Raw genomic sequence first — 17,890 nt, 5'->3', positions numbered from 1 at the left:
TCCCTACTACAACTTTAAGTCCTCTGAGCTTGCGAATCCTTCACATCAACACAGTGTTCTGAACTCCTGAATGAATCAGATAAGAAGCTGGAAGAAAGGAACAAACAAAAACAGTATTCACATGCCCTGAGTCAAGTAGTGACCCAATTGGTTAGATTGGAAACCTGCTACATTTTCAGTCCTCTCTCCAGCTGGACTAGATATGACGTGAACACTTCCCCTTGTTGTCAGGCTCGAAATTCGGAAAATAGGAAAGCAACGTCAGAACTGTTTGTTTCAAAGAGAGTTTTACCCAAAGTTTTCTTTTCAATACCTCACAAAAGCTATTTGAAGAACAAAAGTTTGGTTCCTCATTTTTAAGATGTCATCTGAGATTCTAATCTTCACAACCAACTTCAGTCTCCTTGGGCTTCTTCCTTATTCCTGAAAAGAAAACATAAAAGTGTCAATCAGTCGACCAAAAGAAAAATTCAAGCAGCCTTTCTAGTGCTAGTCCCTCAAAAACTACTAAAAACTAACTCTCTTGTTAACTTGAAGTTAGTAGTCTTAGTGCCAACATGAGAACATTTAAAATGCCCAAGTGAACTTGATTTCTGGTGAGTTCCATGTGACCTGATTCTGTCCCTTTTGACCAAGTGAAAGCTGAATGTTCTCTCAGCACCCCAAATTGTTTCACTTAAAGAAACCATTCAGAGCTTTCTTCTTTGATAGAAGATTTTGTTTGTAATCCTTGCTTTTTTTTTTTTTTTTTTTTTTAAATGTCAGGTTACGTGAAGCTCTCTTTGAGCAGCAGTTATGTCCTCCTTGAATATGACCAATTTTAAATGTTCTTGTTAAATCAATCCTTTATATGGGAAAGAACTTGCTTTTAAAAGTTAATTTCCTATGCTACATGGTAATGGTAATTCTTGTAATGCTGCTACTGGTATTAATTGTTCACTTGCCATAAAACACTGTAAAATCTGTTGTAAAACTTTGCTTCCAGAGGAAACTGCTACTGCTGCTTTAGACCAATTTGCATGGCACTATTCTATACTGAAACTGTAGTTAAGTGTGTATATAATGCAGCAGCCTCTCTTTCAGTGTTCTTCTGCATTTCAGTTAGAAAACCTCTCTTCCTTAAGACTGAAAACATGGCTTTTTTTTTTTTTGAAGTTAAGCACAATTTTTAATTTAGTTTCCACAAAGCATTGTTATTCAGAACATGTTCAGAATGCCTGTGTAGACCATAAAATGGGTTTGTATGCTAATGACTTGTTTACCTAATGTGCACTGAACCATTTTACATAATACTGTACTGTTTTATATTAATACTGCATGCTTTTCTATGTGAATTGAATAAAGATGTCATAAGCACTATAATCTTTGATGTTGCCTCAGATATTGGACTAGCACAGGAAGAATGGGAAAGTTTTTTCCTTTTCAAATTACAAAAAAAAAAAAAAAAAAAAAACTGTATAAAACTTGGGTTACAATTTTTGAATAAATTCACATTTATCTTCCCCCTCCTGTTGGATGCATTGCCTTCTGGTGTCAGCGTCAGTGCAATGATGGAAATGGGTTTCAGCTTTTCTGGAGGTGACTTTTCCACTAAGTACTGAATAGGTCAACATAATCTGATGATCTGTTACTGACCGGAGACCCAATTAAGCAGCAAAGCAAGATTGGTCTCTGTGCATTACGATGTACTTTATTGTGTTTAAAATTAAATATGCTTTTTATCTTAGACATGGAATTGTCATTCTAAACGGACCCCATGATGGCATTTCTTACAAATGGGCAGATCATGTCTATCGATGGATCAAGGACAAGACATCTATAAACTGTCTTTAGCCCACCTGATTAGAGGGATATGCAGCTGGAAACTCTTTGGACCTAACACTTTAATAAAAATATGTAGTTCTGTCAACAGTTGGACCTAGAATATATTTTGCATTTTCTGTATACATGTTCAGCAACAAGTTTGGCTTTACTTTTGTGCAAATATCTGTTCCAAAATGTTTCACTAATGCCACAAACACAGTATCCCTGCTGCAGCTACAAGCCTCAGTACTAGACACCAACCTATTCCATAGCACCTCTTACTGTAGCTGATACTGGGTCAATCCCCCAAGAAAAGGTATGTTTGTCAATGTACAATTTTAATTTATACTGTTCAGAAATTAAGGGGCCATCCTGTTCTGGACACTAATTCTGAGTGTCCCTAGTTAATTATGTAAATCAGAGGATTACTTTGTGTTAGCACTTTTTTCCCAGACCATATTTACCTTCTGTTTAAAATACCATTGCCTGATAGTAAACATGCAAGCACACATGCAGTTGCCAGATGCTGGGGTTAATTTTTATTTTGATTCTTTGTAGTTGTATGGCCAAGCTCTTGGGTCTTTGAATGTAAATTGTGCATGTTTATACTTCATAATCATTCGTTTGTTTACACCATGTCATTTTATCTTTCGTTGATAGGGTTAAGTAACATCACGAATTGTTGCTGGTGTCTTATTTAAAATCAAGTCAGAATATATGAAATATATATTGTGTAGGTAATCCTGGTGATTTATTTTTAAGCAGCATTTTGATAGACATGTTTAATTTTAGTCATGCAAGTGGAAAAAACATTAAGAACTAAAAGAAGTGGTAAACTGGCAAAGGTTAAACTGTATCCCTTGTCTGTCTTATCCACCTCAGCCCCTTATACTCTGCAAACTGAAGTACATGCTTAACTTTTATGCACTTAGTAGTCATAGGTATGTCTGCACTGCAATTTAAGCTCCTGCTGTGGCCCCCTGTTAACTGTGATGTAGACATTTGGGCTCAGGGCTGGAGCCTGGACTCGGCTTGCCTCTCTCTCTCTCTCCAACAGAGATTGGTCCAACAAAAGATATTACTTCACCCACCCTGTCTCTGTAAAACACCTGACACACTTAAGGGTACTATATCAATAAATAGTAATGTGTAAGATTCAGAGTAGTAGCCATGTTAGTCTCTATCCACAAAAAGAACAGGAGTACTTGTGGCACTTTAGAGACTACAGCCCACTTCATCGATGCTCCAGCAACCCCACACCAAAAACACTAACCCAGGAACCTACCCTTGCAACAAAGCCTGATGCCAAACTCTGTCCACATATTATTCAAGTGACACCGTCATAGGACCTAATCACATTAGCCACGCCATCAGGGGCTCGTTCACTTGCACATCTACCACTGTGATATATGCCATCATGTGTCAGCAATGCCCCTCTGCCATGTACATTGGCCAAACGGACGTCTCTATGCAAAAGAATAAATGGACGCAAATCTGACATCAGGAATCATAACATTCAACAACACGGTAGAGAACACTTCAAACCTCTCTGGCCACTTTAGTAAAAAAAATTTAAGGGTGGCAATTTTGCAACAGAAAAGTTTCAAAAACAGACTCCAATGAGAAACTGCTGAGCTTGAATTAATATGCAAACTAGATACCATTAACTTGGGTTTGAATGGAGACTGGGAGTGGTTGGGTCATTACGCATATTGAATCTATATCCTTAAGCATCCTCACACCTTCTTGTCAACTGTCTAAATGGGCCATCTGGATTATCCCTACAAAATTTTTTTTTTCTCCTGCTGATAATAGCTCCTCTTAACTAATTAGCCTCTCACAGTTTGTGTGGTAACTTCCAACTTGTGTGGTGTGTGTGTATCTATCTTCTCACTCTATGCATCCAATGAAGTGGGCTGTAGCCCACGAAAGCTTATGCTCTAATAAATTTGTTAGTCTCTAAAGTGTCACAAGTACTCCTGTTCTTTTTGAGTAATATGTAAGCCACTCCTTTTGATTAAAGTTTACAGAAAGATTGGTGAAATGTACAGCCTATACAGTGAAACAACTTTTCAATAGTAAAAAACCCCATAAAATGTGTTTATATTCTTCAGGCTTTTTGTTGGTGCTTTCATCTAATCTTGGCTGTATTTAATGTTTCACAAATAAACGTATTTAAATACAAGTTAATCTTTGTTAAACTGTTCTTACATATAGTTATGTAGAACATGTAGGCTCTATCTCTTCCACAAGATCTATACAAATTAACTGTTGCAGGCTTTGATCTAATAACAAGAAAATAGGCTGCCTGGAGCTTACTAGGAAAATATTGTCTTTCTCCAGTTCTATGAAGTTTTTCCAAAGTCAGGCTAGGTCCTGCCTGAAACAAGCTCCATTAAATCTTTAATTCTGCTGTGTATATAGCAGTCAGTAAAAAGCAAGTTACAAGTTAAATTTACTATGTGGTTGGCTTATTGCACAAGACATGTAACTTCCACATTTTCAATGGCAGTGATGGAGATATCCCTTTTCCCTGTTCTGGTGTATAGACCATACATGGCATATGGTCTTCAGAGAAGAGGAGGCCAGAGAGCATTATTAGCACCAATCTTTTCCCTAGTCAATATAAGAAGAAACCTATTTCCTCCCTCTTTTTTTTTCAAAAGTGAATGTCACCTGTACCCTAAGGGAACGTGCTTTTACTGTTATTATCACTAAATCAAAGCTGCACATTGACTCCTGTAATTAACTGCTTACACTATGTCCTGCTACTGGGGGAAGCGCTCTCCAAGGTTTTTTTTTAAATTTCTTTTGTTTTAATTTTGCAAGTGTTTCGCTTATAAAATAAGATTCTTTAAAATAATTTGTACCAGTCAGAGTAGTAGATTAAAAGATGGTGTTGTCTGGGGATGAGAGTAGCCCAACCAGCTTCTTAACATTAGGGTCAAAAGTGCAGCCTTCAAATGTCTGCTATGTGCCCAGAAGCACTTTAGAACACCTGCACAGATGATCTTAGTGAAGGGCATGTGTGTTAGAAACTTGGTGACCTAAACTCCTCATGTAGGGCTGTGACTTCAATGTAAAAAAAAAACAAGAAAAAACCAAAGAACTTCATGGGCAAGGTCCCAACGTTCTCTTGGCCCTACATACGTTTATAGGGCCTGCGCAAAAGGGAGTATGCTAATATACAGTACAAGTGATGTAATTCAACAGTTGGTTTAATAAATTTTAGTTTTCCCTCTGCTGTTGTGTTGGTTGTATCAAGCCCTTCACTTGAATACATTTTTACAGACAGTCTTCAGATAAAGAGTTTTAGTGATGGAAGGGAGGGGAAAAAGGTAGCTGGGAAAGACCTGTGTTGTGAAAGAGGGTTGGGTATGGTGGAAAAGGGATGGGCTGGGGAGAGAGGTGCTGGGAGAGAGAGAGCAACCCCAGAGAAGTAAAATGAAGTTTATTAGAATTATTTTCAGGATTCTGGTACCTCCTACTTTAACAGGTTGCTTTCACATGGCTGTGTGCCTGCTGCCTAGCAAATACCAAATGCTTAGGGAGAGCAGCAAATTATAGGACAATCAAATGTTCAATTGTAATAACTTCCTATTAGCTTAAACTGAGGACCAGTGTTCCCTTTTTTTGCATAACAGCTGGGCTAGAATGAAGAGAGAAGAGTACGGTTCACTTTTATTTCTAGGTCAATTTATTTTTACACACTTCTTAGTGCCTTAGTCTGGGTTACAGCCCCTCAAGAAATTAGTTGGGGTATTTTAATTCCCTTAGAACTGCAAGGCCAAAAGCTTTGGTAATATTTTCCAATGAGCTTAAATTGTGTAAAAACACAATTTTAAATAAGCCCCTTTAAATGTGCCCCCAAAATTACGGGGTGTTTCTGTGAAAGAACTACCGGGATCAAGGGTGAGTGGAGGTAGGACCATAGCTCTGTGTCCTTTTTATATAATTTCCCCTGTCCTTGAGTACTGTTCCTGATATTTAGTTTCCCCCCTTCAAAACAGGACATTTGGACAGAAGAAGGAAGAAAATATCCATTTGTATAGGCAGTTGGATCTTTCTGCTTAGTGTGTTCTCCCCCAGTATACAAAGCTGGTCTAGCTGTAGCTTTGGACTAGTCTGAAGTAGATTCTTTCATCAGCACTCAGGCAAATAGGAAGGAGTTCCTTTATTCTCCATCCCCACCCCAAATCAACAATGTCTCTAAAGCCCAGCCCAGCTGTCTACACTTCTAGTACCGCCATGTCTAGGTTGGGCTGAAAGTTACACTCTCCACCCCTTGTATTTGCAGTAAACTTCCCTCTGTATGATGCTTTCACTGATTCAATGAGACCTCAGTTCTTTGGCCTCTGGTCCCCATCCCGCCCCAGCGTCATGAGCAGCACAGAAACCGTTTGTTTGTTTTTTTTAACTGCTAACAAAACCTGGTGATTAAGACACGAACTAACAAAGAGTTTTTATTCCACCTTAACCTTGCACACAAACCTTTAACAAATAATTAATCCTAATGAATTAACACTTCATTTATTTAAACGCGCTCCAGTTCATGAATTAATTTTCATGCAGTGATTAAAGGCTGTTAAAATATGCATGATTTCGTTAAAATTTTATAATAAATCAGGGCAATGTGTTACATGACAAGGCAACTATTTCCCAGCCCCTCGGAACGTGCTTTGATTTGTGCAGAGACTGGGAGGCGAGCGCATCGCTCTGTATTTTGGCAATTGAACAGATCTCAGAGGCGCCTTTAGATTTAACTTCTGATCGACCTTCTCCCCCGCTACAAGCCCCTCTCTGAGTCGTTTCTTATATAAGGATAGCTAGTGAGAGCCACAGAAGGTATGCTGTAAGGGAGCGCAATCAAAGGGAGATGAAGCAGACAGTGTTCAATTGTCTGTTTGTATTATATATGTGTATGTAATATATATATATATATATTAAAAATTAGCAAGACATATACCGATGGTACTTCAATGATGTTGAGGTGTATGTGATCTGGAGACTTTTATGCTGCAGGCCGTTCCCGGTGTGCTTTTTAATTGGCGTATATCACTTAAAACTAGGAACCAGAACTTACCAGAGACAGCTAGAGCTGCAGTATTTCTACTGGACCCCGAAGTAGCTCCTCCAGCCCCGCTGTTCTCCCGAAAGGGGACTTTCTGAATTACCTTGGGACCTAACTCACAATCAAGAGTTTCAATTTTTAATATGACAATATTCTTACACTTTGGCTGCAAAAGCAATTATTGCAGCTTGTACATCAGTAATTAGCAGGTCTTTGCTGATGTAAGGAAATCCTCATTAGGACAGGAAATACTTTTTGTGCATTCACCCATAGGGCTTTTTTTTAAAAAGGGTAGGTTAGTTTAATCGTCTAAGGGAGAATAGCTTTTATACTAAATGAGATATTGACGTTCAGTAAACTTCACCAAATAACAGGTACCCTAGGCTTTCTTTTCGTGCTACCACCACACGCAGGGAAAGTTAGGGTAGAGCAAATAAAAAGTCAGTCTAATTCTTGAAGTAAAACTACATCAGAGATTAATACAGGCTGCTCTATAAACCCCTAAATGACTTTTTTTTTTTAAAAGTCAGACTATATAGCAAAGTATGATGCGACGTTAGAGTTTAATATCCCAAGCTTTAGTATATTCATCTTTTGGGAATCCTAAAAAGGGAAATCAAATACAATGGGTTACAGTAATTAATTTATAAATCGTTTTACTGTGGGAATAAGGGGTTTACTTTATTAGCTCTCGGGATAAGCAGTGCAGTCAATTAAGGAAATCTGCCTATTTCTTACATTTGAAACAGGAGAAAACTACCGGAGACAAGTAAATGCATTATATAGCTATAGACAGATATATGTACGTCCCTTTATCGTGTATGTTTGTCCATAAAAGTGGAGCTACAGCATGGTCATATCGCCAGTGAACTCATGCTCGGAGCTTGCAAGTTTATTACCATCAGTATTCATGAGACTGGAAGTACCCACTAGGAATAGGAATAACAGCGAATATTACAATAAAATAAAATATATTGCCAGGCCCCGTGAGATGTCCATACCTCTGCGATCCGAGAGAGACTGACTGACTGACTTTGTGTGTGGTTAGGTATGTGTATTGCAGGTGTAGCCTGGGGCTGTATTGGTGACTGTCACAGAAACTGGAAAACGAAGAAGAGAAAGAGTTGCACTGAGGACTGAACAACAACTCAGCCTAGACAGATTTGCTCACAAAGCCAGCAGAGAGAGGAGAGAAATCTGAAATGCAAAACACCCCCAGTCGGCTGGATCCTGCGCCCATTGAAAAAAAAGGTAGTTTTGCCATTTATCTCAGTGGAAGCAGGATCGGGCTCATTATAGGCTTTCTCTTTTAAAAAGTATCTGAGGGACCGAAAGAGGATTGTGGTTTAAAACCATCCCTTTGAAACGTTCTCTCTTCCTCCCCGCCCTCCACCCCCGCCCCACTCTTCACAAACGTGTCCAAAGTACTGCGAACGAGGTTTGGTTTATCTTTGGAGTTAGCCATTTGTTTATGATTATACCCGAGGAGCCAAGGAGACTCAGATAATTGCTGAGACTAAAACAAATGTGAAAGTCCTCGCCTCTGTCTACCTTCCACTCCCGCTCTTGGCCTCTGTTAGGGAGAGATCAGAGAAGAAAGAGTTGATTGAGTCTTAAACTTTGAAACTAAGTTCAATGCCTGAAGACTCCAACAGAATAAAAAGAAGGGCAGGACAAAAAACTGGCCGCAGAACATTATCCAAACCCGAGTTACCGAATGTGCATTAGCAGGCAGGGCCGGGGTATCAGCCCTAAATTCAGTTGTCTTTTCCAGATTCGGGAACGATGAAGTGAGCTGTAGCTCACTAAAGCTTACGCTCAAATAATGTGTTAGTCTCTAAGGTGCCACAAGTCCTCCTTTTCTTTTGACAAACTTGAGTGACTGGGGCATGAGGCAGTATGGGTTCCCGTATCAATGGGAACTGTCCAGCACAAAAAAGCTCCTGAAAAACATGATGTCGAATACCTGCGAGATCTTCGCTCATAACATACTCCCCACCTACTGCATGGGATTTTTGCGCAATAAATATGCCTAAAATTATTTGTAACAAAAGAGTGCACTATAACTAGCCTGCAATGCATGTGGATACATCTACAGCCAGGTAGAAGTTGTACTTCCAATCTGATTAAACCAACAGGCGTTATATTGACATACTGCCCAGACATACTGTCCATTTCCCCTGCTCCTGCGCTAGGTTGTTATCGCTCCAGGAAGACCTGTTACAGGGAGAACACAAACCATTGGCTTCGAACAGATGTTACGGGTGGTGGGGGAGGAATAGCTCAGTTGTTTGAGCATTGGCCTGCTAAAGGATTGTGAGTTCAATCCTTGAGGGGGCCATTTAGGGATCTGGGGCAAAAATTGGTGATTGGTCCTGCTTTGAGCAGGGTGTTGGACTAGATGACCTCCTGAGTTCCCTTCCAACACTGATATTCTATGAAACCAGTCCTAACATTAAAACCCTTAATAATATTCCTCTGGGGCTAAATCTCAGAATGAGATGATGAAGTTGCAGGAATAAAGAGTCAAGGCTGAGCTTTCCGAAGTAAAAGGAAATAAATGGCCCAAAAGGAACTTGAGTTGCTGGTCTATCTGGTAAACTTTAAAGCAAAAGCTGCCCCAAATCAACTTCTGTTGTATGCTTTTTCACCAACGGCAGATATGCCCAAGGCTACATTCTCTACTTATAACTGTGAATAAGCGTATTGGTTTGTGGCAAGCCAAGTTGGCCTGCTACAATGCAGGCGCCATCTAGAAGTGGTGCAATCGCTACCACGTGTCAGTATTTCCCAACCAGCCAAAACCGAAGGGTGATATTATTAATGACACTACGGACCTTCTGACTAATGGTCGAAAGCTCACGGAAGGCTGCTGTAGAGGTAAGAAGTTAAGGGTTTACAACCAGTAGCCCAGAATCCGCGGTGTGATGAGCAGCCTCAGAATTTGTAACCGAAGAGAAAAGTGAGAGAAGAGTGCGTGGCTCTGGCTCACGTACAGATTTCATTATTTCTAGTGGACTCTCCGCCTGGTATGCCAGTTCCTAACGCCCCCACCACCTTCCTCTAGTGCACAGGTTCTCTCCTTTCTCCCGCACGCCCTTAAAAAAGCTACTATCGCTGATGAGTATAAGAAATAGACCCACTAAACACGTGTGGGCCACGCATATCTACCTCTGTTTGTCACTATATCCGTTTGTGTATGCGGTTTGGATCTGGAGAACATACTATATGATATCTTGGCTTGCGAGAAGGGAAAAAGTAAGCCCATGGAATAATCCATAGACAAAACATGCCATTTCCTCCTTCTTTTATCAGCACTTGAACAATCCTCATTTACACTGAGCGTTCCCTCTACCGATGTACACTGGTGAATTTACTTGGCCAGCGTTCTGGCTAAACGGGTACATTTGTCCAGCTCTAAGTGTCTCCATCTTCAGCGTCAGGTCAGAAGCCCATTGTCTTTGTATGGCTGATTGGTTTACCGTTGTATCTATTCTATTGGCAAAGGAATGTGGGTTGTTTTGCATCAGGCTCCAGCACGCCTTCTACTTCAACACAATGTATCAAATGCACCATTTTCCCCGTGTGCTGATCTCAATTTACAGAACATGGCTCAAAAAGCTACGGTAAATCATGAATCGTTAATAAAGCATGTTAGTTATCATTTTGTTCCTCTTAAACAATGATTTCGATACAGGTTCCCGCCTTAAAACCGAAAGTGTCAGTTCTCGTTCGTCCCTCTACTAGATAAAGTTGCATTCAGCAATCCCTGGGGGACACCGAGTAATGGATGGAGACCGGCTCCCTCTCGCATCTTCTTTCTTTCTTTCTTCTCTTTCTTCTTTCTTCTTTCTTCTTTCTTTCTTTCTTTCTTTCTTTCTTTCTTTCTTTTCTTCTTTCTTCTTTCTTCTTTGCGGATGAGAACTGGAGAAAGCCATATAATGACAAATATGGACTTACTTGGGATTTTATATGGACTTTGTATGGTGTGTGGTTGAGGGGGGTATATGTCTATGCATAGTATACGAATATGTATATATGTACATAGACGAATCTCAATGCATGAGAGATACAGCTATTCCGACACTCTTTAAGGAGGCACATGGCAGATCGGTTATCAGATCACTGCCTCAAACAAACACCGGCTGCTTTTTCCTGGTGCCTGTCTTTAGCACTCCTGGAGCAGACGTGATAACATCTGGGCTATCACCCAGGGTTATCATTAGAGTGCCCCCAGTGGACTGGCTTCACCTGTGTTGCTCCCTTCGGATTCAAATTAATCCCAGTTGTTGATCATAAACGTGAGAGACACATTTACAGGTTGATTATTAAAGGGTTTGGCTGCCACCGGTTTTAACTACATACAGTTAATTTGAGAATTGCACTCTAAAAAGATCGGGCCATAACCCCAAAATATTAGTCATCAATGTATTGTGAATCATTACTCTATTCTTTCTTCCTAACCGTTCATCTAAATGCAACAATAAAACTGGGAGAAACACAGACAAAAAATATTGCAACAATGTTATTTTCCAGCCTCTTCCTCCTTTTCCTTCTGCCAGAATGTCTATAAAGGCGATTCAGACTAGCTTCCCTGTGTTCTCTCTTCATAAAGAAACCAAACTACCCGTAGTTTTAAAAATAAAAAGGCTTTGTGATATTTTATGCTTCAAGTCATGCCGGAGTGAGATATGGGTTTTCACACGATTAAAGAAGAGAGATTTTACAGGCTGCAAAAAAGGAAATGCACAATTCATTTCAACAGTGTTTCCCATGTAGAAAGCACATGCTCCTTGTGGGCTAAGTGGCTGTCACTAGCGGTGCTTGACACAATAATATTTGCTACAAAATAGAGGGGGAGGGGGGAATGAAATTATATGAATCAATAGCCCCTGACAGCTTCAAACAATGTCTGTCACAATGGATTATCTCAAGGAGCCTATTTAGAATTTCTAAAAGTAACAGGCTTACGCTGGAAAACTCACTTTCTGTGTTGAGAGTCCTCAACACAGGAGACGTACACGTCTCTCTGCAGGACTACCACAGGGCACAGGAAATTAACATCTCTTTCGCTAGAATCCGGTTAGTATTTGACATAATGATAACGGTATGTAATTAGACACCAGGAATAAGCCAAGTAGAAAATCAGATATGTGCATTGCAAGGACCAGCACCCTAAGCTGGTGCACGAACTCCGAGAGAGCTACATAGTCACGCACACTGCATTGTATTGCATGTAAGATCTGGCATGTATACATGTACGTATACTCTACGCAGATGCACAGGCAGGCACATAGTACATAGATGTGCACGTTTGGTGGCTCTGTGTCCGATTAGAAAGGCGAGCATTGCGCATGTGTCGCAGCTACAGGTGTAGCCACCTGCACTGTCCTTCCAGCCTGGTGGTCATTATAAGAGCAGCTCTCAGACTCCGGCACCGCCTAGCCGTGCAAACGCGCAAGGAGATGCAACAAGGCGCAGGAGGCGGGGGGAGCCAGCTGATGTCTATCAAGCCGGGGCGCCAAGCTCTCGCGAGAGGGTCCCGCAGCCACGAGATGTGGGGCTCAGGTGTAAGCGGAGCGCATCTCAGCCCAGCGCTAGGATAGAGCAGACAGATAAGTGAGACCGAGGGGCTGGAGGGAGTCTCACCGTGCGGTCCTAGGGAGATCCAAGAAAACAGCGGCACCAGCAGTGGGATCTGCCGCGGCACCCTCACCCCCACCCACCGGAGGAGAGCGCCCGGAGAGCACTTTTCCCCTTACTTCAGGAGTGTTTGTGGATTTACATGCCAAGCCTTCAAGATGATGTCCATGAACGGCAAACAGCCGCATTTTGCCATGCATCCCACCCTACCTGAACACAAGTACCCCTCGCTGCACTCCAGCTCGGAAGCAATAAGAAGAGCCTGTCTGCCACTCCGCCGGTAAGGGGCAAGCCGCTGCATCTCTCTCTCTCTCTCTCTCTCTCGTTTCTCTCTCTCTCCCCCTGTATACTGCATGTATGTGCACTAATAAAAAAACCGCTGCGAGGCACATTTTGACAAGCGCGCCGCTCTAATGTTTTTTCATGTCCTCCTCTGCAATCATCCGAGCGCCTGTGATCTCTTTTTGAAAGCGGGTTTCACACGAGTCTCCGACTTCGTCCACTTTCGGTATTAATTGTTATGACTCGGCCTCTGAAAGGAATGTTCTGTATGCGCGCTGGCGTTTGACACAATTCCCAGCTGAGAGTTACATATCCATTTTCTTCTTCTTCTTCTCCCTTCTTTTCTTTTTCTTATCCTTTGCCCCTTCCCCCGCTTCTGGTTCCCTCCTCTCTCTGCTCCACTCCTTGCCCGGCTTCTCCTCTCTTTCTTTCGTCCCACCTTCCTCCTCTCTTTCTTTTCTCTTCTACTCCCGCTCCCGGTCTCTCCCTTTTATTCGCCCCTCTCTCGGCTCCCCATTCCTCACTCCCCCTCTCCTTGGGCTCCCCTCTCTCTCCCTCCCTGGGTTGCAACCCCCCTTTCGCCTACCCTCCTGCCCTGTCTCCCCCACTATATCCCACCATCTGTCCCTGCTTTCCCCACCCCTTCCACTTTCCTCTCCTCTCTCTGCCCAATTCGCCTCCCCTCTCTCCTCGGCGTTTGCCCCCTCCCGCGTCTCTCTCCCACACCATCCCCTCCTTTCTGCCCCCCTATGCCTCCCCCCCCCCTTTTGTGTCGATGCAGTTGCAGAGCAATATCTTCGCCAGCCTGGATGAGACCCTGCTGGCCCGGGCCGAGGCTCTGGCGGCCGTCGACATCGCCGCTGTCCAGGGCAAGAGCCACCCCTTCAAGCCGGACGCCACCTACCACACCATGAACAGCGTGCCGTGCACTTCCACCTCCACCGTGCCGCTGGCGCAACCACACCAACCACCACCACCATCACCACCAGGCGCTGGAGCCGGGGGAACTGCTGGACCACATCACTCCCCGTCGCTGGCGCTCATGGCCGGCGGCGGGGGGCACGAAGGGGCCGGCGGGGGCGGCGGCGGAGGCGGAGGGGAGGCGGCGGCGGCGGGCAGGCGGCGGCGGGGGGGGGTTGATCTCAACTTCGGCCCACCCCCACTCGCACATGCACGGCCTGGGCCACCTGTCGCACCCGGCCGCCATGAACAATGCCCTCGGGCCTGCCCCACCGGGGCTGGTGGCCGCTCACCACGGCGCGCGGGGCCAGGTGGCCTCGGCGGTGGTGGGGGCGGCCGGCCTGGCCTCCATCTGCGACTCGGACCACGGACACCCGCGAGCTGGAGGCATTCGCCGAGCGCTTCAAGCAGCGGCGGATCAAGCTGGGCGTGACCCAGGCCGACGTCGGGCTCGGCCATGGCCAACTGAAGATCACCGGCGGGGCTCGCTGAGCCAGAGCACGATCTGCCGCTTCGAGTCGCTCACCCCTGTCCCACAACAACATGATCGCGCTCAAGCCATCCTGCAGGCCTGGCTGGAGGAGGCCGAGGGGCGCCCAGCGCGAGAAAATGAACAAGCCCGAGCTCTTCAACGGGGGCGAGAAGAAGCGCAAGCGGACTTCCATCGCCGCCCGGAGAAGCGCTCCCTGGAGGCGTACTTCGCCGTGCAGCCCCGGCCCTCCTCCGAGAAGATCGCCGCCATCGCCGAGAAATTGGACTGAAAAGAAACGTGGTGCGGGTTTTGGTTTTGCAACCAGAGACAGAAGCAAAAAAAGGATGAAATTTTCCGCCACCTACTAAGCAACCCGACGCGCCAAGTTTCCATCCCCTGGAGTGTGGGCGAAGGGAGGGGACCGAGGGGGGGTCGTTGGGGGGCTGGGAGTGAAGGGAGGGAGATGGGGGGGCCAGTGGGAGGGGAGATTGTGGAAAGGACGAGCGGGCTGGAGGAACCAGTGGACTTCTGTTTGACCAGAGACACTCAAACATCTCCTGGGGACAAGGAACAATGTAGGGGAGAGAAACAACAACAACAATAAACTTCTAAAGAAAAGAAACGAGAACAAGAAGAGCAAAAGTAAATGCTCTAGAAATCCATGGGGGGGGGGCACTTCTGCAGGGCTGATCGCCCCCTTACAGGAAGAGAGAGCGAGAACAACCCAAGCGTAAACACACAGAGACACACACAAAACTTACAAATAAATACATTTAAAAAAAAATCTAAGTCACCCAATTTTAAAAGAAAAAAACCAACAAACACAACCCAGAAGGTGAAACTATGGGTGATGATGCTCATTGGTTTTGTTTGGGTCTCTTTTTGTTCTTTTGCTTTTAACTATGTTTTTATGGGGCTTCGTGATGGTTCTTCGCTGTATTACTGCGGGTTGGAGAGGGGTGTTTTTGCAGTTCACAATTCGGTCGGTGCCTGGGGGGATGTGGTAGGGGGAAAGAGAGAGAGAGGACTCTGTCCCGTGTTTCATAAACACTAGCTAGCGAAAGAGCAGGGAGCGAAGCTCAATCACTGGCTTTATACTCCGGGAAATTTCCCCCTTCTTCTGCCCTCACTCTGCTAGGGAAGCCAACCATTTTTCTAACTAGCTATATAAAAAGTTACTTGCCCTTTGTTCTTTTTCCTCCCTGGGTGCGCTTTGTGTTTATATCTAGAGAGAGATCCATATCTCTATAGGGATACATCTAGCTAGAGATACAATGCATTACGTTAGCTGTTATATCTGCACTGGCTGCCCTGTTAACTGTTAGAAGAAAACATGCGCTGAGTCTCGGGGTTAAATGTCTCCTTCCCCTCTGGCATCTCTTCCAAATCTGTTGGAGAGGTTTAGAGGATTGCGGTGGTAGAAGGTTTCCTGTTAGTAACAGGGTTTATTTTACTAAGTAGGCAAGCGAAATCACCAATATAAAGAGGCAGGATTTGAAACGACATTTATTTCTGCGGGGTCTGCATGTTGAGGGGGAAAACATTTGGGTTTAAAAATCGTTTATTGTAAATAATAAACGTTAGGTAGAGGAATTGTTTTGTATGGTTACATTTGCACTATTCACAGTCTCCCAAATTGGAAAGCAAAACAATTATTCCGTATTATTAAAGATAAAGGTGCATTATATCTCGGAGATTGGGGGGGGGGGGGTGAGGGAGAAAAGAGAGATGGCCAGAGCTCGTTGGATAAAATACCAGCTGTGTGCAAAAGACATTCACTGGGTCTGGTGTTATTGGAAAGGCTTTAAAAACAAGGCATTTCTGAAAAGAAAACACCCTGCTGTTTAAAACAAACAAACAAAGACTGAAACCATGCATGACCTAAAAAAGGCACAGGAAGATCCCTGATAAGGTCTCGCCACTATTTATTTATTTATTTATTTATTTATTATTTTATTTAATTATTTAATATATCATTGTTTGCAGCGCAAACATTCTATGCATTTTGAAACTGAGCACTAAAAATAGAGTAGCTACTGGTAGAACCTTTTGTGGATGGTGTAACTTCACAGTTTACTGCCTGTTTTCACCGAAAACACAAACATTCTTGTCACGTTCTTGTACTTAGATTTTTTTTAAAAAAGGAAGAAGACTGTAAATATTTTCGTTAATGCAACACACACATACACAAAAAATGGTTACAAACTGCAACCACGTGTGGATCCTGAAATGTCTCACTGAATTATCTACCTGTCCATGTATGTTTGCTGAGCTTTCTCCTTGGTTGTGTCTTTACTCTATTACTTTTATTTCTTTCAGAAATATTTCTGTAACACAAAATACAACAGGGAGATAAGTCCCAGCACACTTACAAATAAAACAAACATGAAAACAGAATAGTTTATTATTGGGTGCATCTTTTTATGTTTATTTCTGAGTCACGGCTGATAAATTCAAGGTATAGCCGTTAGACAAATACTAATTCTACCAAAAAATAAAAATAGTGAGAGATGTATTTTTCTGCTAAATTCAGAAATCATTACTTTGAGATAGCTCTTATGTGAAAAGCGGTGCTCTGAATAAAATTAACTATATATTAGCTGCCTGTGTTTCTTGAAGTTTATTCTATAACTGCAGAAAATATAAATCAAAGTAAAATTCGAAAGGACTTCTGAAGTATTTCTTTTCAGTTTGCTGGAAAGGATTATGCACCTACAAAATATGTGTAAAGAAAAAAAAGCTTGGTGCTTTCAGGTTTATATGTTGTTCTGACTGGCCTAATTGCACTTAATTATGTAACAAAATATTTTATTTTTATTTTGTGTTAATAAATATGAAAATCATAAACTGATCTCTCCTGACGTTGTAAATGCAATTGTTCATTAGGAACGTATAGGATGCCACCTACTGCTTCAAGTGATCAAAGAACCTCTTTCTTTTCTGATGACCTGTGTGACTAGATCAGATGCCAAATGTACAAAGTTACTTAATAGCTGGGATTATTTCTTCTGTAGATTTATTTTAGCCAAATCTTTTTAATTTTGCCGGTAAATCTGTGAATTAAGACACTTAACGTGATGTTCAGAAAAGAATAAAACGTTCAAAAAGCTGTGATTTTAAGCAACTGTTGATGTTAAAAACAAAAGCACTAAAGGTATTTTTAAAAAAAAAAATAGAGCTCGTCCACCGGAAATTGACTTGTTTCTGTTATTATGAACTTGAAATGTCATCAGAATTTTTAATAAATGCATTTGTAAAAAATATTATTTTATAGAAAAGTATTACCGGATATCATTTTTGGAGAGTCAGGAATGAACAAATAAAATAAATTACAAACTTTTTTTTAATCTTCCCCCAAACTGAAATGTTAGAGGACAACACGTTTGTATTATACAACCATGACAATGTATGTATTGAAAAGTAAAGAAGTTTGTTTTGTATTAAGTACAATCCTCATCGAGTACAAAGAAAATACTATGTTAATAAAACAGATAATGAAAAAAAAAATAACAGCTTTGCAGAGTTTCCTATTTTTTTATGGTAGGAAACTGTGCAAAACCAGAATGCTCTGCTTTCTGTTGAATAGATCTGAAAACTTCACGACAGAATCCCAAGAACCGATAAGGCCTTTTTAACTAACTCACTGAAAATAGCTCCGG

At 42.4% G+C, this 17,890-nt stretch overlaps 2 protein-coding genes across 2 annotated transcripts in view; both read left to right on the top strand.

Annotated features, from left to right (window-relative positions):
• The window catches only part of OBI1 (ORC ubiquitin ligase 1), a 30,328-nt gene extending 28,614 nt beyond the window's left edge, over positions 1-1,714 (top strand). The window contains 7 exon segments of the mRNA XM_038387930.2: positions 2-41; positions 44-108; positions 110-205; positions 207-348; positions 351-374; positions 377-472; positions 475-1,714. Of these exon segments, the coding sequence (XP_038243858.2) occupies positions 2-41; positions 44-108; positions 110-205; positions 207-348; positions 351-374; positions 377-472; positions 475-518 (507 nt within the window). The 3' untranslated portion in view covers positions 519-1,714.
• Positions 1,715-13,574: 11,860 nt separating this feature from the next.
• POU4F1 (POU class 4 homeobox 1) lies at positions 13,575-14,599 on the top strand. The gene is given in 9 exon segments (XM_038369762.2): positions 13,575-13,750; positions 13,752-13,822; positions 13,825-13,913; positions 13,915-14,124; positions 14,126-14,237; positions 14,240-14,286; positions 14,288-14,426; positions 14,429-14,568; positions 14,570-14,599. Coding segments are annotated over 9 exon segments (1,014 nt in total).
• Positions 14,600-17,890: the final 3,291 nt, after the last annotated feature.

Source organism: Dermochelys coriacea, chromosome 1 (assembly GCF_009764565.3).
Source record: "Dermochelys coriacea isolate rDerCor1 chromosome 1, rDerCor1.pri.v4, whole genome shotgun sequence".
NCBI lineage: Eukaryota > Metazoa > Chordata > Testudines > Dermochelyidae > Dermochelys > Dermochelys coriacea.
Note: the sequence above shows the minus strand (reverse complement) of the source record. Positions and strands in the feature narration are given on the sequence as shown.